The 21,451-nt window shown below is 41.0% G+C and overlaps 1 protein-coding gene across 8 annotated transcripts in view; it reads left to right on the top strand.

Annotated features, from left to right (window-relative positions):
• Positions 1–21,451, top strand: part of FAM172A (family with sequence similarity 172 member A) — a 298,225-nt gene that overhangs the window by 220,213 nt on the left and 56,561 nt on the right. For 5 of the 8 annotated variants that reach the window (XM_033084694.1, XM_033084695.1, XM_033084692.1 and 2 more), the window contains exon 10: positions 2,412–2,496. The exons of 1 other annotated variant lie outside the window; for it this stretch is intronic. In XM_033084694.1, the coding sequence (XP_032940585.1) occupies positions 2,412–2,496 (85 nt within the window). Of the gene's footprint in view, positions 1–2,411; positions 2,516–17,071; positions 20,121–21,451 lie in introns of those variants that run through there. 2 more of the 8 variants (XM_033084698.2, XM_033084697.1) reach the window with 2 other exon arrangements.

Here is a 21,451-nt window from a genome sequence, read left to right as displayed (position 1 = left end):
TACTTCTTTTGTAATTTTTACCACCTTACATTTCCAATTTCACGTTCAGCTGTTAATTAAAATTACACATGCAAATCACAAAATTACAATGCTTTGCTACTTTAAACCTTAAAACCGTCATGAAATACTTCCATTGTAACAATTTTTTACTAAATATGTTGTATTATTGGATAGTGTGTTTGTTTTTTTCTCTTTGCATTGAGTTCAATAGTTTCATTGATCTGCTGTTTCTTACAAGAATCTGCCATGCTTTGTGAACTTCACTTTCTAATCTCATACAGCAACCCTTCCTTTATGTTGTCCCTGCTCTCCCTGGTCCCAGAACAGTAGGGTTGCCTTGACAAATCTATTCAAAAGCCATTCCTCGCCCTTTATTGGTGGGGACTGAAACCTTTGAAATTCTCTCCTCACTGCAACACAGCTGACATCTTCTTCCAGACAGAATGAATTAAGGAAATACAATAAGAGACTTGATCTACCAGTCAAGGATCTTTCCACAGTGAGGACAGACTCTATGGTGCCCAGCTAGGGCAGCAAGCATCTACAAATGCACAATACGTACTGTTTACCAGAAGAGAACTCATCCATTTTTACTGTCATGAACTGATGATATTTTTTTTTTACAAATCTGTCTGAAAATTGATTTGGTCTTTCCAAAAAGTTGTGTTGTTTTTCTACCTTTTCTGCTTAATGAAGTTAAATCAAGTTTTCAGAAAGGAAAAACTCAGATTTTTAAAGAGGAAGCAGTGTACATCTTTTTGTTCAGCTGGTAATCTCATTAAAAATGTGGTTGCTTTATAATTAAATCTTCAATTTAATTGGTGTCTTTTCATCATGTTTCATTGAAAGCATATTATTTAATACTTCAATTTATGGACTACTCTGAATAGATAGCATTTGGAGCAAAACATTTAGAAAATTCATGGTAAATTCATCCTACTCAGAGGTTCAGGAATGAAAGTAAATATAAAGGCTTTGTGAATACAATTCCTCAGACACCATATATGTCTTTTTTTAATATTCACACACATTCATCTCAGCTATATTTCCAATTATTTTAATATTACAGTAATTTCACAAATACAAGCCGCAGCAATTTGACAAAAATTTTGGTGGAAACCCGGAAGTGCGGCTAATAGTCGGGGGCGGCTAATCTGTGAATAATTTTCTGACATTTACAACCCCAGACGTGCCAACAAGGGCGCCGAACCAAGCACCTGCCAGTAAAAGCTGGCATTTCGTGATTGTTACAAATTGTTACTCTGTTGCCCTGGCTCCCTGCAGGCAGCACGGGGGGCAGGGAGAGAGGCAGGAGAGCTCTCTTCTTCCCTCCTCTGCCGCAGCCCGGGGGAGAGACGGGGGGGCCCGCGCCGCCATTGCCGCGGTTCGGGGAGGAGGGGGGGAGCCCGCGTCGCCATTGCCACGGCGCGGGGAGGAGGGGAGGGGCTCTGCCCCCGCCCTCCGCCACTGTGGCGGGAGCAGGGGGCGCTCCGTGCCCGGCCGGCACCACGGCGTGAGCGGGGCGCACTCTCCGTGCCTGATTGGCGCCGTGGTGTGAGCGGGGCGCACTCTCCGTGCCCGGCCGGTGCCACGGCATGAGCAGGGCCGGGGCGAGCGAACCCAGAGGCAGCAGCCAGCCCTGAGCGGTGCCGCCGAGCTGTGCCACCTGACCCCGTCAGCAGCCCCTAGCGGGCCGAGCCTGCACAGCCTTAGTTGAGCCAGTAAACCCCCCACCATGCCGCGGTTCTGTTAGTATTTGGCAACTTTGTTGCACGTGTGTCCTCGCTGTGAACGACAGAGCGACTTATATTCAGGTGCGGCTTATTTATGGACAAAGAACGAAATATTTGCCAACACCCAGAGATGCGGCTTATACTCAGTGCAGCTTGTATTCTTGAATATACTGTAATCTGATATCTTGATATTTTCTGTTTAGTTATATGTTGTTACATATTTTCACGAAAGTTCTTTCCACAGTGTACTCCAAAACACGCTGAAAAATTCTGATTTCTTAACATCGGCAAATGAGCAGGCTCAGTGTTTATACCAACACCTGTTTATATCAACACCAACTCAGAAAATCTTAAAACTAGTGTAGTTTCAACACTAGTTGATCTAAGCACCTGCTCAAATCCACTGGCACTCAAAGTAGCACTTAAAAACCGTGATGCTTAAGCACATTACAAATCTGCTGAATTACATTCTTCCTCTTACTTATTTATATAAAATTACATTATTTCATTGTCAGTAAGTGTAAGTTAGGGTAGTGTACTCTCCAGTTGTTTACTGTGACTGCTATGTAAATTAGTTTGCGTATTTTGATGTGATCATTGTCCTCACTTACAACATTTACATTTAATTTTGCTCTGAGTTTTTGGCTTATCCCAAGAATTGACTGCCTGCTCTTACAGAACTGTTGTAACTGGGTGTCCAGCTCTGAACCCCTCGACACGTCAGTGGAGTCCATGCTGCCTGACTGTCCCCGTGTCTCTGCAGGTACGTCCATTTGTTTTCAGTAAGCCAGTTTACCTATTTATACCCAGAAGCAACCTATTCATTTAAAAATGCATTTGGTTCTGACTGCATTTTAACCCTTCTACAGCAAGATGTGGCTGAAGGCAGCATATGGCTGCTGATATTTTTTATTAGGAGTGCAGCTCACTCCTAATTTTCTTGGGGTTTTTTTGGGGGTTTTTTTTGATTTTTTGGTTTTTCTTTGTGTGGGATTTCTGTATTTAAGTTCTCTTATCTACTTGTTGCTTGAATTTTTCTAATCTTCCTTTCTGTTTAAGTAATTGGTAACATTATGTGTAGGAGTCTAAGAAAAATAATAGTGATGCCAAGAACTGGGAAATTTATCATAGCTCCTGGATTAAATATCTAACTCTGTGTAGGCAACAAGATTTAAAAGAAGTACATTAAGGAAAGTTATGGATTAAATAAATGAACCACTTTCCTGAATGCTGATCAATGGAAGTCTAGTTTATGTAGCAAATTATTTGCAGCATCCCAGAATGTTGATCTGAGTTTTCTATTGTTTTAGATGTACTCAGCTATGCTTTGTCATTATTGAATCATGAATCACAAGCACATGAAGTAATACAGAAACTTTAGTTAAATGTGTGATAATTCCACAAAGTAGATGTAGTTATCAGTGTAAAAGGAAAATCTCCAGTCTCTGTAGTAAAGTACAGTAATTTCACAATTATAAGCCACACCATTTTGACTAAAATTCTGGTCCGAACTCGGAAGTGCGGCTTATAATCAAGTGCGGCTTATATATGGACAAAAAACAAAAAGTTGCCAACACCTGGAAGTGTTTATAATCATGAAATTACTGTAATCTGAAATACGTAAAGCAGTTACTGAACTTTCATGCTTGATTATCAGGTTTACTAAAAGCCATAAGTAGCATATTTCTGTAGAATATAGAACCAAGTTCAAAGGAAGACACAACCTATACAATATTAATTTAAAAGCTGAAACAATATTTGACCTTGCTCTCTGGGGTGCAGTTGTTAGTTTCAAAAGTTAGTTTCATATCTGTCCACATTTTGAGGTTGTTAGTGAGACCTAACCTTGCAGATGAAACTGAGTTTAATACAGGATATTTTTAAGGTATGGAAAATTTAGCACTACTTTGTTTGACAGCTCACAACAACCAGAGATTTTAATTACATTTCTACTATGGTTTAGGATCTCACTATGCAGATCCTCAACTCTATATAGATACTTGCAGTAGAACTGACATTGTTCTTCCATGCTTTAGAAAATGATGTATTACTAAAACTTTCATAGATTCAATTCCATGCTTTGGAAAATGATTAATTACTAAAATTTTCATAGATTCAACATTCATTTAACAACTTTTTGCTCTTTTAGGGGAGATTACTGCAGTTTAAAAGAAAAATATTGTTCAGGAGTGGTATTCTTTAAAATAAGATTCACTTCCAATTTCTGACATCTCTGTTGCTCTTGTGAAAGACTGCATGTTATAGTGGTCATTTTAGTCAGGTAAATAAGGGTTTGGATAGCAACTGGTCACTATTTACTGTGCAGTGGCTAATCATCCATCACAGCATCTCTTCCCTTTCTTTGTATTCACCTAATATTAATAATCTAAAAGGTATTTTATAAAGGAAATCCTGGGTGTTACTTAAAAAGCAGACTGATGCTTCATTAGAGCTGTAAATAATAAAGTCTTGATTTTGCATTTCTATTGAAGATGAGTCACAGTGGCCTTAATGTTTCTGCACCACTTAATGAATTCCCAAGCTGCACTCTATGGGTAGAAGAATTAATTTAAATGGGGTAGGATTTCAGCCAGGAAAAGTTGGGTATTTGTATTTACTGCATACATTGAGATAAATTAAGATCTCTAGTGTTTTAGATGTTCTTAACAGAGATTTTTGATAAGGAATTAATGTAAAATACTAATGTAAAATAATAATGTAAAATAATTATTTCCAGGTTAGTTGTTTGTAATATTAATACAGTTTAAAATAGTGCAACTTCATGTGACTGCTCCTGAATTATCAGTTTGCTGACATATTTCTTGTAATCATCTCTTACGAGAACAACTGTAAGACATTCATTTATGGAGAACCAAGTGAATAATTTGTACAGTGTCTTTATATGAGCAATGGTATAAACCCTCTTTAGAGTAATATGTAACAAATTTATCAAATATTACTATATGTAGAAGCATTATTGTTTAATGTGAGAGATTTTATTTCACTCTTTTGAGAATTGCGATACTGAAAGAGCCCACACTCAAATCCTGGCAGCATTGCCCTTGGTATTTCAATGAATGACAATGAGAGCAATCAGAAAAATGACAGATCTTTTAAAATAAACCTTTTGCAGTAGAAAGATTCACTTCTATGCTTGGAAGCCCATCTTTTATCTCTGTTTGCACTGAAAATACGTTCAGAAATAACTGCCTCATCTTCTCATCTCCTGAACCAGCTTTTCCAAAAAGGGTCTGATATTCAACCATTCAGTATATTGGGTTTTACAGGCAATCCTAGTTGATGAGCAGTTTCTAGTGCAGATTATTTCACAGTCTCTTACTTACTTTTCCCTTAAAATCACTAGAGGCAAAATAAATGACCGCCAAACTGGAAAAATTACTTGTATTTCTAGATAGAGATGTTAAAGCTTTTTATTGAAGAATTATTAAGGAACTAAAATATTTTCCATAATTGATGCATGTCTAAAAAGGAATTAATATACTTCAATGAAATGTTGAGAGCATGAGAATAATATAGAAAAAGCAAGCCATAATAACCTGTTCTTGTGGTAAAAGGTACTTTGTGGGTCCCACCTTCAGGGTGTTTCATCCATGTCTCAAGGATTTGGTTGCATGGTGGTGTCATAGTTTAATATCTTCTGGCATGTTGTTGGCAACATGAACAATGAGTTTGAGTGCACTCTCAGCAAGTTTGTCAACAACACCAAACTGTGTGTTGCAGCTGGCACACTGGTGGGAAAAGATGTCACCCAGGGGAGTTTTGAGAAGTGGGCCTGAAGAAGAGAAATGGATCCTATGAAATTGCACAAGTCCAAGCGCAAGGCCTTGCACATGGGTCAGGGCAATCCCAAGCACAAGTACGGGCTGTATAGGCAGTCAATTGACAGCAGATCTGAGAAGAATGATACGCAGTTGTTGGTTGGCAAAAAACTCAACATGACCTGCCAATGTGTATTTCCAGCCCAGAAAGACAACCATATCCTGGTGTGTATCAAAAGCATGACAGCAGGTCAAGGTGGTTGATTCTGCCCCTCTGCTCTGCTTTGGTGAGACCTCATCTGGATGTCTGCATCCAGCTGTGGGGAGCTGGATGTCTGCATCCAGCTTGTGTATCAGCACAAGATAGATTCAGTCCCACTGAGGCAAGTCCAAAGGAGCCACAAGGATGTTCAGAGGGGTGGAGCACCTCTCCCATGAAGATAGAGTGGAAGAGTTGTTCAACCAGGAGAAGACAATGCTCTGGGGGACCTTGGAGCACCTTCCAATATCTAAAGATGCTACAAGAGAGATGGTGAAGGGCTTTTGACAAGGGTGTGGTGTGATAGGCCTCAAACTGACAGAGTGTAGGTTTAGATGAGAGAAAAGAAACTCTTTGCTTTGAGTGTGGTGAGGCACTGGGACAGGTTGCCTAGAGAAGCTGTGGATAATTCATCCCTGCAAGTGTTCATAACCAAGTTGAATGGGGTTTCTTGGAAGTTTGCATAAATTCCCCTGACAAAGGATTTGGAACTTCTAAAATCACTATCTCTTACCCTCTTTACTTTCAACCATAATTAAGGACCTCGGTTAGACTTCTGGCTTTCTTCTGTGTCAGTCTTAGCCTACCCTCCTAACAGAATCAAATCAAAATACATCTATTCTGTGTCAAAGGAGTTGGTCTATCTCCCATCTAAGAAAATGTAGGGTGGAGAAAGATAAAGACTTCAAAGCAGTCTGTACATTAAAGGTCATCACATAAAATGGAGTAGGATTTGGAGTATTTCTGGTTAGGAGACTGGAGAGATCAGCTTGGAATTTGACAGTGACAATGGAATGGATGCTTTAATGACAGGTTGCACTGCATTACTGCTAACTGTGGTTGTAGTTCGTGTTATGTCTCTGAGACCTTAGAACATTTCTTCTAGTTCTGGAGCAGGGAGTTCAGAAGTGAGAAGTCATCTTACTGGAGCAACTACAGGTCAGGAATAGCTGGAAGTGGGGATGGGAGAAAGCAGATCCATGTATCTGTGTTCATCTCTGATGCTGTTCAGGAATTAAATCATTTTGATTTCAGGATAGTGGCTTGAACTTCACCCCGGGAAAGGTACTGTTGTAAATTTTGCCAGGTGAACATGGCCTTTCTTTTCCCGGATCCTGTTTGTATTTTTTAGCCCAGGTTTCTGCCAGTGAAAGCTTGTTATTTAGGAGAGATGATTAGACTTCTCAGTATTTTGCCGAATGTATATGCACCAACAGTCATTTAAAATAATCAAGTGAAGATGTTGTAACATTAGTAAAATGAATTGCCTAATCAAATATTTTTAAAGACTTCCTAGTTGGCCCCCAAAATCACTAGTTATTCTGTTAACAGTGGCAGCCAAAGTACAGTAATTTCACGAATACAAGCCGCACCAATTTGACTAAGATTTTGCTCCTAAACCGGAAATGCGGCTAATAATCAGGAGCGGCTAATACAACCTCAGAAGTGCCTGCCAGAGTGCTGAGCCGAGCAGCTGCAAAGTCGGCATTTTGCGATTGTTACAAATCGCTACTCTGTTGCACCGCGGGTGGAGCCTGGCTCCCTGTAGGCAGCACGGGGGGCGGGGAGAGAGGCGGGAGAGCTCTCTTTCCTCCTCTGCCACAGCCCAGGGGAGAGACGGGGGGGGCCCGGCGCCGCCATTGCCGTGGCCTGGGGAGGAGAGGGGGGACCCGGGCCGCCCCTACCGCGGCCCGGGGAGGAGGGGGGAAGCGCGCGCCGCCATTGCTGCGGCCCGGGGAGGGGGGGGGGAAGCCGGCGCCGCCATTGCTGCGGCCCGGGGAGGGGGGGGGAAGCGCGCGCCGCCATTGCTGTGGCCCGGGGAGCCGACGGGAGCCCCGCGCAGCCATTGCCGCGGCTCGGGGAGCCGACGGGGTGCTTTGTCCCCGCCCGCCGCCGCCGCGGCAGGAGCGGGGAAACTCCGTCCCTGCCCGCCGCCGGCGCCACGGGCGCGGGAAAGCTCCGTCCCCGCCCGCCGCCGCTGCCGTAGGAGCAGGGGAAGCTCCGTCCCTGCCTGCCACCGCAGGGCAACGCCGACCCGGGGTGACCGAGCCCAGTGGCAGCGGCGGCGGGCCCTGAGCGGCAGCGCCGGGCTGGGCCATCTGGCCCTGTCAGCGGCCCCTAGTGGGCCGAGCCTGCACAGCCTTAGCTCAGCCAGTAAACCCCGCCCTTCCGCGGTTCTGTTAATAATTGCACGCAGGTCCTCGCTGCGAACGACAAAGCGGCTTATATTCGTGTGCGGCTTATCTATGGACAAAAACCGAAATGTTTGCCAACACCCAGAGATGCGGCTTATATTCAGTGCGGCTTGTATTCGTGAATTTACTGTAGTTAAAACATTGTGAAATAAGAAAATTATAACTTAGAAGACAAACAATGAAATGAAACACTGACAGTAATCAAGAAAAGTTCTATTCACACAAGAGCCTTAACTTGAATATATTTCTTTGTAACAAGAGAAAAAGTGCAAGAATTAATTCATACAGCTGAATAGAATAACCTCAGGCTGGTAGAAGAAAAACAAAACTTAATTTTGGGTGACAGGTATGACATATGCTGGTGGTGCTCTTGAGTGACTCTTCAGATAGTATTTTGTGGTACCTGGAATCAAGCTTGTACTCTGTATTATATATCAAACATTTAATTACCTGATTACATTTAGGTAAGCCAAGCACAACTTTTTCCTGTGTTTTGTTTCGTTTTTTGCTTGGAATTTAGAAAATATCATTGAAACCCTTCACTGGCAGAGCAGGTGGGCAACCTGTGGCCCCACACCCAAGTGACCCACATAGATCAGGTAGATCCCTTGTTGCCAAGCTTGTGTTGATACCCAGGAAGCAATGAATTACCTATTGGATTATGGCAGTGGTAGTTTCTGTTGGCTTTGCCTATCAGGTGACTCCAGCCTGCTGTTTTAAGAGTTCAGTTGTGTATTTCCACGGAAAAGCCTGTATATCTGCAGATGTATCCTATGCTGAGCAGATCATGAGGCACAAACAGGAGGCTCTCCAGTGAGGTCAAATGGACTCTCCGAAACCACAGGGTCTATGTGAAGGGGTAATTGCATTAGTGAGGCTTGTGACATCTCAGGGGAAGGATCAACTTATTTCTCCCCACTTTTTTTCCTCAGATGTATTTGCATCACTCTGCAGTTCCACTCTTACCCATTTATGTATCTTGCTCATAGAAAAAAAGGCAGAAGTAACCATAAACTATATCAGGTGCTGAGGCAATACCTGGCTCATATCCTTAGCAGCTTTCCGTCCCATGTAACAATGCTTCGCTTTTTTTTATTCTTTCTTTATTCAATTTGATGAGGACTGCTCTGGGCTGTTTTCTGATGTTAGTTTTTTATAACCAGGAATAGGTGCCCAGCAGCACAAGAAATAGGAACAAAACCATGCACTTTTTGAAGTAAAGTAATTAAGCAATTTTTCCATTCCGTTAAAAATGTTATTTCTGCATTCACTGGTGATTTATGGGTATTAATATTATATTAAACGGTGTTTACTGTAAAGCTCTTTGCATTTTATGTCTTCATGTGCATGTTCTGTCAATAAAAACTTGGGATTTCAGAAGAAAAGATAAAATGCTGAAGCATTTTTGTCAAAGTTGGCAGGTTCCTGTGTCTAGCTGCATGTTAAGGTATTTACAAGATTAATACACAAGTGGAGGAGTACAGGAATCTGCAGTGTAAAGCTTTCTTCATCACCCATGTTAGCATTCTCATCTGCTTCTAAAATTGGTCCTGCAGTTCCATTTCTGCTGCTATACTTTGTCTGTTGGGACTGGAAATTATTATGGCAACTTTGAAGCATCATACTGTCTTAGCCACAGTTCCGACGGTGGCTGCACTAAGTCCTGCTTTAATTTGCGCCTTGTTAGCATGCAAGTACAGTAAATTCACGAATACAAGCTGCACTGAGTATAAACCGCATCTCTGGGTGTTGGCAAATATTTCGGTTTTTGTCCATAAATAAGCCGCACCTGAATATAAGCCGCTCTGTCGTTCGCAGCGAGGACCCGCATGCAACAAAGTTGCCAAATACTAACAGAACCGTGGCATGGCGGGGAGTTTACTGGCTCAACTAAGGCTGTGCAGGCTCAGCCCACTAGGGGCTGCTGACGGAGCCAGGTGGCCCAGCCCGGCGCTGCCACTCGGGGCTGGCTACCGCCTCTGGGTTCGCTTGCCCCGGCCCCGCTTTCGCCATGGCGCCGGCCGGGCACGGAGAGAGCGCCCGCTTACGCCGCGGCGCTGGCCAGGCACAGAGCACCCCCTCCTCCCGCCACGGCGGCGGAGGGCAGCGGCAGAGCACCCCCCCTCCTCCCTGGGCCGCAGCAATGGCGGCGCACCCCCCCCGTCCTCCCCGAGCCGCAGCAATGGCGGCGCGCCCCCCCCCCCCCCCGCTCCTCTCCGAGCCACGGCAATGGCGGCACGGGGCCCCCCCGACTCTCCCCTAGGCTGCGGCAGAGGAGGAAAGAGAGCTCTCCTGCCTCTCTCCCCGCCCCCCCATGCTGCCTGCAGGGAACCAGGGCAACACAGTAACACTGTAACAATCGCGGAATGCCGGCTTTTACTGGCAGGTGCTTGGCTCGGCGCCCTGGTTGGCACGTCTGGGGTTGTAAATGTCAGAAAATTATTCACAGATTAGCCGCCCCCAACTATTAGCCGCACTTCCGGGTTTCCACCAAAATTTTTGTCAAATTGCTGCGGCTTGTATTCGTGAAATTACTGTAAGTAGCTTTTCCGCTATTCCTGATTCTTCAAAAAGAGTTCTGCTTTAATACTCTTGCTCAGTCCCAGGTGTTGCAGACAGCTTTTCATTTCATGTGTAAGCCTAGCTGGATGTGAGCTCTTATGTTGTGCTTAGAGTAGCTTAACTCTACAGTACATTGGAAAGGACAAAGTCTGTGGAGACCTGTTGAATAATATTGCAGATTCTGTTCTGGAGTGCCAGAGACTCTAAAGTAAACATGAAAATGTGAATTGGAAGCATTGACTTGAATTGCCAGATGTTGCTTGTGTCAGAGAGTTCAATAACACTCATTCATTTACTGTACTACAAAATAGTTACATGTACTTGGGGCAGTACTGATATTGGAGAAACAGTTTCATCAAAAATTATTCTTGTACCTAAACGTATCTACTTATCATTGCAATTTTTTTTAGACTAGAGTGAACTACTTAGCTGTTGCCCTGAGGCTTTGTGGTAATAATGAATAATTTAAATAATTACAGTCACATATTTCCTATTAAGTGTTTGACAAATATTAGACTGCTGTGACTGTTGTTTCTGATACTACTCAATACTATAACATTAGTGGCTTATATATCCGTATCTGTCTGCACATTGGCAGGTCTTAACTCCAGTGCATGATTGCAAATTCTCCTAGAGCTCAACACCTGAAAAGAAGTATTCTCTGAGAGATGTCCTCCAAAATTCAATAGCAAAATCTTTATTTGTGTTGACATAAAATCCAAAAGATGTTTCACATTTCAGGTTTCATTTTCTGTTAGAATCCAGATTCAGATTTGAATTTGGATTTGGATTTGTTAGAATCTTTCAAAAAGTTCCATTTCAGTAGAAAACCTCCAATTTTTCACAAATGTGTGTAGTTTAAGCTGGGAAGGATATTTATATCACTTATTGTCCACTCTTAGATACAGGTCTTTAACTTTTGACCAGATATTATATTGAAATTTAAAACTTTACTTTGGTGAAAATGTTTCTTCCACTAACACATTTGGCCTTGGCTGGAAGAATTCAAGAAATGGGGAATCCATTGCTCCCTTCCCTTTATCATCTTCAAACTGTGAAGAAGATTGGCTCATTTCATTTTGACTGTGTTTGATCTCAGGTTCCAAACATTAGTTCTCGTTGTACCTTTTCTGCATTAATGGCTGTTCAGTGCATTTTCTTTTTCTCCCTGTGAGTTACATACTGGCATTGAGTCAACACACCATTTTCTTTTGAGAAATATAATAAATTGAGTTCCTTAAGTCTCAGTGGAAGTTAATATCTCCAGGTTTCAAATGCTTTTATACATTTCTCTGTAGCATCTCCCATCATTCAACTTCTTTGAGAGACCTGTCTACATCTTACTAATGTAAGATCAAATCTGTGCTACCTGATTTTCTCCTATTTCATTAGGCAACAGTTACATTTGATCCTTTTATCACCAGGAACTGCCCTTTCTAAAGCTGCTGCTTTTTGTCTCAGTTTTAAACTAGCATTAGGAAATATTCCAGGTAGCTTTTTTAAAAAAATAAACCAGACAAATACACTAACACAAGAAAAAAAAAAAAAAGGCCATCACCTTTCTTGTTAATAACCATCCCATCCATCTTCACATTTACATGATTTTTACCAGCTGTGAATTTGTATATATTTCCTGTTTGGTTGAATAGCCATAGGACACTCCAGCAATAACATCTCCATTCATGGTTTCGCCATGATAGCTACATTTGCTGATGACTTAGTCTGCAGGGTTTTAAAAACTGTGGAATAATACTGACTTTCAACCATTTCTCGTGAGTAGACAATTCTAGAATTGTTCTATTTGTGCCCTCGTGAATTTATGAAATATTGACCAATTTCTGCCTAAGTGGAAGTTTTAGTTGAGTAATGATGTTATAATTTAGTTTCTCCAACTTTTGTGGTAATAGTTTAGAGCATAGAAGAAGAAATGAGAGATGTATCTTCCTAGTAAAAAGAAGACATTTTAATGTCTCTCTGGAAAGACAAGGGGGAGTAACTCACGTTAGACACAGTACTTGGAATCAAACAGCTGGCAAAGCAGCAGTTATCACCAGTCAACCAGAACAGGTAAGGGCTCCAATGTAATGTCAGTCCAGAAGTTTCATGGGAAGTCCAGGAAGAGCAAAATTTAGTAGTTGCTGAAAACAAAAGAGAGATAAAGCACTTTCTAAAAATGCTTGGCAAAGTTGACATAATTTTTCCTTCTGCTCAGAATGTTCTTGGGGAAAAAATCAATTGTGTGACAAAAAAATGAATATACTGTATTTTCATATAAGTATTTATCAGTTAAACATGTTAATTCATCGAAGTGTGAAATTGAGTTTATTTATTTAGGAGTTATTTTCCAGTAAGTTGCATTGGCTTGAATTAATTACATTTTTGTACCTTAATTCCTCATTAGTAGATTCCAATATAACAGCATTGTGGTTCTCAAAGGGAATTTTGCTATGCATCAACCTCATCTCCCTGCCCAGAGCAGGAGCAAATGTTCCCACATTACTTCCTGACAGGTGCTTATCTTCTTGGTTCTTTCCTTTGTCTTGTGTAATGACACATTCTCTCTGGGCGGTCTCTTCCAAACTTCCAGTTTTAGTTACCATTCTTCATTGATGTGACCATACATCCTCCGGAACAACTGAGTTAGCAACAGTCACCCTCAAAAAAGAGGTTTGTTCTTCATACCCATAGTACTTGGGATAGGAATTTATGGACCTAGATATCCATTTCTGCTTTATTTGTCTTGAGATTTATGTAAGACTATAAGACTACCTATACAAATAGTTTTCTCTGAAATTTTGGGTTCAGATTTTCCCATCTTCTATACCTTCTCTGTTATTTTAAGTATTATTTTGAGTGAACATCCATAGCCAGTTAGCTGATTTATGATCCTTCAGTCCAGAGTCTGCAAGTCTGCCAATTTAGAAATACTTGTCCCTGAGAAGATACTGAAGAGTAACAAAAAAGAATGTACTTCATCAAACACTTAATCCTTTTTTTTAAAATACAGAACAGAAACATATATTGAACAATTTTGTACCTTTTTCTGCATTGTTATTTACAGTTTCACCAGCTCCATCTGAAAACATGCGTTTTTGCTGTAGATTGCATTTGTTGCTTATGTATTTTGCTGCGTTTCCCAGCCATACATTGCTTTTACTCAGATAACTTAAACTTTTTTATCATATTTAGCTAATTTTCATGTTTTCTGTATTCCTTAACTGATTTCACTTTTTTGCTGAACCAGAGGGACTGATGCTGTTAGATGTTCTTTTGTCAACCAGCAACTTTCTAAAAATACCATTAATTCATTTATGTTTAAATATCACATCTTGGTTAACCTTGCCAATCTAATTCCTACTTTGAAGAAGAGATACCCTTTTTGAATTTTGAAACATCTGTATTGCCAGCAGAGGCTTCTCTTTGTTCAGTTCCACCAATGTCATCAGGTCAGGTTCACAAGCCCCAGGTAGCCAGCCGTCTTCATCCAATTAAAACACTGCCCAAAATGGTAGAGTCATGGAAGGCATTACACATTTTTGTCTATGAGCACTGTTCATTGTTTTTAGAAACTGTTAATATTTGTGACCACTGATGCCATCTCCTAGGGTTATACCTTTCAGGGTGAGGAAACTCTCCATGCGTTGGAGAGGTGGGCTTAGGAAGAAACTTAGCCCTTTCATTGTTTTGCCAGAGTTGTCACAAAGCTCCTCAACAGCATCTTCTCCTGGGCTTTTTTTCTTGTATTAATGTATATGCATGGTAGACCCACGATCAGATTTTATTCTTCTGGCTAATAACAGAGCACCACATCCTCATCACTTCTATGCACTTGAATCAGCCTAAGTATTAAGGTAATAAGGTAAACCTAGGTAATAAGCAACTTTTTAAAACCCCAGGTATACAAATTATTTGAACAACCATCAGTAATGTCAGTTATCTCAAACTGGGCTTCATGGCTGTGGTTAGACAAGAAACGAGAATTGGAAAAACTAGCAGTGGCATAGCATTAATTTCATCGTTCCTTTTCTTTTTGTTTGCCAGATAAATTTATTTGCAACACATGGAGAATAAATCTGTATTATCTTTGCCTTCTTAGCACCCTGCCTTCAAACTGCTAATGTAGCAGTTTTCTCACTGCTCCAGCTAGCTCTCCTCTGAGAAGACTGGTTTACCAACCTGTGAGATAACCAAAACACAAGAAACATTGAGCTCCACTATGCCATTTTTAGAGACCCTTTTACTGTGTATTTGCGCTTTAAACTTTCTCCTTTCTCCTCCCAAACATTTGGGAGGGCCAATTTTCTGTAGAAAGGACTTGTCATTTTCTGATAACCTGTATCAGTATCTAATCTTGTCATGTTGATACACAGGGACAATTAAGATACTTGTATTAAAAGCATTGTGATTACTATATAGTTATTAATTATCATAAAAACAAAAGCAAACAAGCACTAAGAATTCAAATGCTGATTGGTTACATAGGTAGTGTCAAGGACAAGACTAATTTAAACAGACATATTATAGTCTTATATTACAACGCACAAATGTGCCCTATGAAATAATTAATTATATATATATCTTAATATTATGAATGATTATGTTTTCCAGTGAATACTTTAATTTAATACACAACATTTACTAAACAGCATTTTTTAAGCTGTATTCCAATTCTTATGTGAAAGTCATTTCCCCACACATTAATTCTTTTATATCAGATAGCTTTGCAAGACATACCTACAACATCTTAACAGAGAGGCAATCCATGTGGTTAATAGAGTAAACGATTTTAGATTAGGTTCATTACTACTGCTGTGGTAAGTAGTCGGTTTGAAGACAAATGTCTTATACTTTTGCACAAACACTGTTAAGTGCCCATCCTTGTTTTTAAGAACAAGGCTTGTGCAAATGAGGCAATGAGGATAAAAGTTCTTACCACTTTATCTAAAATTTTTATGTTAATATATTGTTTGAAATTATACACGTTATAAAATGCACACGATATAGTTCATTATACATATACAGTAATTTCACAACCATAAGGTAAGGTGCACCAGACTGTAAGGCGCCCCCCCCGGGAGTCAGCAAAATTTGCAACTTTGTAGATCAGATAAGGCGCACTGGACTATAGGGCGCACTTTTTTTTTGCAGTGAGGCTCTGCCCCCAGCTCCCTCTGCGCAGTTGCTGGCCGAGGCCCCGCCTCAACCCAGCAGCCATTGGCCCCAGGGCCCTCCTATACCCGGTAGGAGAGGCGCCTTGGGCCTCCAGGCCCGCCTGTACCCAGCTATGGCTGCCGCCCCTCCGTGCCGCCTCCACGGGGCCAGGGGGTGCCTTTAGAGGGGTCGTGCTGCCTGCACGGGGCCGGGGGGTACCTGTGGAGCGGCTGCTCCGCCCCACCTCCACCTGGCAGCCATGGCCCTGCCGGCTCCCCCCGTGGCTCGCAGCTCTCACTTCCGGGTAGGCAAATTTTTTGAACTTTGTCCATCAGATAAGGCGCACCGGACTATAAGGCACACTTCCGGGTTCCGGGGAAAATTTTAGTCAAAACGGTGTGCCTTATAGTCGTGAAATTACTGTAAATAAATTCCACATATATTGAAATCTGAAGGCAAATTTTGACCCTTAAATACTTACATGATTATCTGCTTGAGTCTGGCAACCTTAGCTCTGACTTTGCTGGGCAAGGCAGGTCACCATCCTTTATCACCATCTTTGCCTCCAGATGATCCATGCTATTATGTTAGTTTAAACTATATACTGTGTTAAACTGGAAGGGCTTTGCATGGAAGGGAGCATTCCTGCCTGAAGGTGTGCATGCTGTGATTGCTCTAACAGGATTTTTCCACCGCAGCTGTGCATGCAACAGAAACAAATGGGAACATAAACACATCTCAAAACACTTGTGCTGCAGAAACAGGCATAACTTTTTGATTCTAGAGAAAACGAATTTCAAAGACTCGTCCTTACTCTGAGTAATTATATTTGAATGTTTGCTGTTTGGTTAATTTGGGAACAGAGTTCTAGACATCTGTTTGTACAACTTGGTCCATTCAATGAAATCTATCCCCTTTTCCACACAGGAAACCTCTTGTAAAATCTTGTCAGATTCAATAAACACATGTAAAATAATGGCTGAAGTACAGTGTTCAGTAATACTATAGTGTACACTGATAACGATATGTGTCAGAGCTGTGAGATGGGATTTGGGTGATTTCAGGAGTATTCTGCATGTTTATGATTTTGACAATTTCCTGCTACTGACTGCACAACTTACAAATTCAGCTTATAAATCTTAGGAGATTCCTTGTGGCTGCTAGGTGCTTAAATCAGCTGCCACTGAAGATTCCCAGTGGTTTTGTTGGATCTCTTGTCTTGTTCCAAGAGACCATTATTTTAAACTAAATGCCAAGGTGAGCTAATGTGTTCAGAGTGTTCTTTCCTTCTTCTGTTAATAGCCCTGAATAAAACTTACTAAACATTTGTGTTGCACTCGGTCTGATATCATTCTCTTCTTACTCTTGAAGCACATACCTTCTCTCCTCCAGGAAAGTATCAGCTTGCCATAAAGATCTGAGGTCTGCCTGCCTGTGCAGAGGAATGGGTGCAACTTTGGAGGACAAGGACCTGAAAGAACACAAGAGGAACCCTGTGCTGTTGACTGGCAATTGGTTATTTTCCTTTGAGATGGTGAATTGAGACCCCATCCACTGACATGGAAAGTTGGTTGTTGCTTCTAGTGTCAGTGGCCTAACCACTGCACTGTCTTATAAGTGAAGGCCCTCCCTTCCTCATCTGTCTTAAAAATAGAGTGGATTTCCATCTGTTTTTTTAAATAAACAACATTCATTACTTCCAGGCTGCAGCATTCATGGCATTTCTAGTTTCCATTACTTTAATCAGCCAGTCTGTCCTAGCTAATTATTTTTACCAATGCTTTGTAAATGCCATGCATTTTTTAAAAAGTGGATCATGGGATGGAGAAGTCTCATAAGTGGAGAGGCAAAGTGTTCATTCAAGCTAACAGTAAGATTTCTGGTACACTAAGCAGAGGAGTTGGTTACACATTAAAGGAGAGCCAAAATACTGTTTTTCATGTTCTGTCATCTCTGGGTGACAACAAAGAGAAACCACAAACATGCAGTGGACATGGCACCAAAATGTGATGGGCTTCCGCACAAACCGAATGCCACAGGTTGTTCTCATTGAGCTAACCAAGCAAGAGCATGACTTAAACAAAGATATTAGATGCAAAATTGGTCATTAATACCAGTATACCCAGCCTGTGAGAAATGTGGGTTAAGTGGAAAACAGATACCATCAGGGAGTCTGTCATGTTGAATGCTGTCAGTAGAAAATGTACACACATTATCTTGGGAATGTCAGGTCCCCTTACTTCTCTACATCCTTGTACAGAGTGTCCTTTTTCCAAAGCAGCTCAGAGCTCAGCAGAGAAGTGAGGACGTTTTCTGTTATAAAGTTTTAGAAATTGCAGGTGAAATAGAAGTATGAGTGTTTATATCACCTGCTGGCTGACTGTCCCCCTTTAGAGAACTCTTCTACACAATGCAGACAAGTCCTGGTTTGTTTTATGGCAGTTTGTGTCTTCACTGGAATGACATTTTTATTTGTATGGTTTTAGCTGTATTCACAGCTTGTAGTTTGCACCTGCAGATAAATAATTTTATCTTGGTAACAGAGGTACAATCAATCCCAGGTGAATTGATTTGCCATCATCCAAAGCTATTATCAACCATGTAATATATATTTTTTGTAGAAATGAGGGAGTAGAAATTGATTTTGAATAGTTATTCTTTCCATACACAGGATCTTTCATTATATATTCTGTTAATTCTGGTATTATTTTTCTCTGCTACATGTCTTTTTCTAAACTTTTCCTCTGATTTCATGCCTAACTTTGTTAATGCTACTAAATGATTTACTGGAGCTCTACAAGTGATATTTCATTCTCCAGGGAGACTGAGCTGAGTGCTGTCCCCAAATCTGATACAATATTGTGTTAGAATTAATATGGATATTGATGCAAAATTAATGCCAATAGACTCCACATCTAATCCCCCACTCCCTAACTCAAGTTCACTGGCAGCAACAGCAAGTTACTTCTTTGATTTCAGTTCTAGATGTGCAATATTTATGAGAGGTAGCACTTTACAGCTTTACTTTGGTTATTGTTATTCCAATGCACATTAAAACAGTTTTTGGAACTGAATTTGTTCCAACACTGTTGTCAGACCTGACTTAAACAAAACAGAGTTGGGGCTTTCGTATATTTTGCTTGTGGCTTACCCCTGTAGAAGTTACATGACCAGCTTCCTGAAGATGCAGCATATAATTATTATTTTGCCAGTTGTACCTATACAGGACTGTGCAGGGCACTGCTCAGAGTTGTAAGTGCCTGTGATGTGCAGGGCAGTATGCGACCATTTCACTTCTCACTTCTGCTTTGTATGTCTGCAGAGTCTGGCTTGAGTGCACTATTTGAATGTAATTAGTATAACTAACACCTAATATGAAAGAGCAGGATAGAAGTCATCACCAGACTTCAAAGGTTTTTATAGATTGGTGGGCAGTCTTTCCCTTCATATAGTCTGTTGTATCTTCTGAGAATGGCTGAAATATTCAGTGATCTCTAACCTTGACATGTTAGTCTCCTGTATTTTACTGGTCACATGCAACTTTCTTTTTTTTCTGTCTATTTAGACAGGCATGGTCTTTCTGATCATAAAATCACAGGCTCATGAACTGGTTTGGGTTGCAAAGGACCTTAAAGATCAGGTAGTTCCTGCCACTCACCGTGAGCAGGGACAGGTGTCTCCCTTTTCCATTCAAATATGTGTGCCTAGGTAAAGAGCTTTTTGATGGGTAATAAAGATTGGTTTAAACAATTTTGATCCTCTTGTCCTGCTAGCTTCAGACTCATTGAAAATGGTTCTTTTGGTACACTTTGTTATGTAGATTGTGTATAGCTTTTGAGGCATAGGCTTAGGTTTAAAATGTAGCTGTTAAAATACAGGACATTGTACAACCATTTTCAAAAGATAAGACTTTTTTGAGTTGCTTTCTTAAATCTAACTGTCCAAACATAGTTTTGTTTGTATTTTCACTAAATGTGAAAACTTACACTGGTTAAGTGTGCAATTCAGTGATTGTTTACATGATGGGGAAAAATCAATAGATATTCCCCTGGGGTTTTTTTGGAATGGGAGTCAAATTCCCATCAAGAAAACTTGCCTATTCTTGGTGAGCTTGATCTTTCTTCCCCTTGCACTCAGCATTGCATCTCTCCCATCTATCCCAATGTGCATGGCTGGATTTCCATAGCAGAACCTCTTTTTCAGGCATCATGCAGTTGCTTCTCCTGAAGCAGTGGGCGGAGGAGAGGAGGGGTATTTCTTTCTAATCACCTCCTGGATACATTTGTCTCAGGAGTGCTGTGGTTGTTTCCATGATCAGAGACAAGCAGACCTCCCTGGGCAGGATGCTTCTCTGTCTTACAGCCTCAACCCTTTGCTGCTCCAGCATCCCACCCTGTGGTCCCTCATGGTGTCTGTAGATCTGGGAAGAGAATGCTCAGAAGCATTTCAGCAAAGCCAAATAACATGCAGCAAGCTCCTTGCCTCCACTAAACTGAGCATGGGTGTAATTATCCTTTTAACCAAGACACTTTTAAATAGACCAGGAGTGACTGTGAGGAAATGAGAGCAGCCCAGTGATAGATTTAAAGTTCAACAGAGGGGAAAAAAATCATACAAGGATTTCACAAACAGTGACACTTGGATGGTATTTGGGAAATCTTTTTTCTTTCAAGACTGTCTTGCAATTTACTATGGGAGTAGCACATCAAAGCTGCACTGACTTCAAAGCTTAGAGCCACTTACGGCTTCCAGCTGTTACTAAAACCTACCACTTCACCCTACCAGCAGCTCGTCTCAGCTGCCTCTTTAAGTTACACCCATCTACTTCCTACCTTCTGATTTTGGAGAGGGGAAAAAAAATAGCCAGAAAAACTTGTAAATTAAATATAGCTGTTCGCAGTGAAGCAATGTCAAAATCAGGGGAAAAAGGCAAATGAAGGCATTAAGACATTAAAGATTTAGTACAAACTCAACAGTGATTTACATATGTGCACTCTCTTTTGGCTGATAAATAAAGCTGTCTGCTTTGTCAAAGTTCCCTGTGAGAGTGTTACCCCAGGGTAACAGCCCCTGAGTGAGGTGTGCAAGGTGTGAGGGCTGTTATTGAGGTCCAGATGTTACCTGTAGCTTGGCACAAGCAGCAGTGCCATGGTCCATATCTTCACATCTTCACAAATATTCACATACAATGAAATAAGTTCCCATCTCTATTCCATAGGAGCACTCCACATCCTCTGATCTGCAGACATATTTGCTCATGTACTTTAAAACAATGTGCCTCTATGAGCCAATAATCACCATTTATTGCTGCAGTGTTGTTGATTCTTTTGTATTAGTGGTAGAGATCTTGGAGGCAACATTTTTATATTTCTGTTTTGGGAATCTCTCAAACACTCGATTGGAATAGCACAGAGCTTTGTTACATTCTCCAAACTGATAGAGGAAAGCTAAAATGTACTAGAGTGGTAATTTATTGTGGTATTAATATTGTTCAACACTTTAAATTGATGCATTGTTGTTTTTTGATTGGGAGATTTATGCCTGGGGGTTTTAAAATGGTACTTTAATTTCTGAATACAATTTGTCTTGCAGATAACATATTAATAGGAATTTAGGAAGGAGTGTGGTCTTTGAATGGTTTCATATGAGTTTGTATATTCTGTACAGATCAGTGACATAGAGCTAAATGCCATTAATCCATTTACATGTACAGTAATTTCACGACTATAAGGCATACCTTTTGACTAAAATTTTCCCTCGAACCCGGAAGCG

Source organism: Catharus ustulatus, chromosome Z (assembly GCF_009819885.2).
Source record: "Catharus ustulatus isolate bCatUst1 chromosome Z, bCatUst1.pri.v2, whole genome shotgun sequence".
NCBI lineage: Eukaryota > Metazoa > Chordata > Aves > Passeriformes > Turdidae > Catharus > Catharus ustulatus.
Note: the sequence above shows the minus strand (reverse complement) of the source record. Positions and strands in the feature narration are given on the sequence as shown.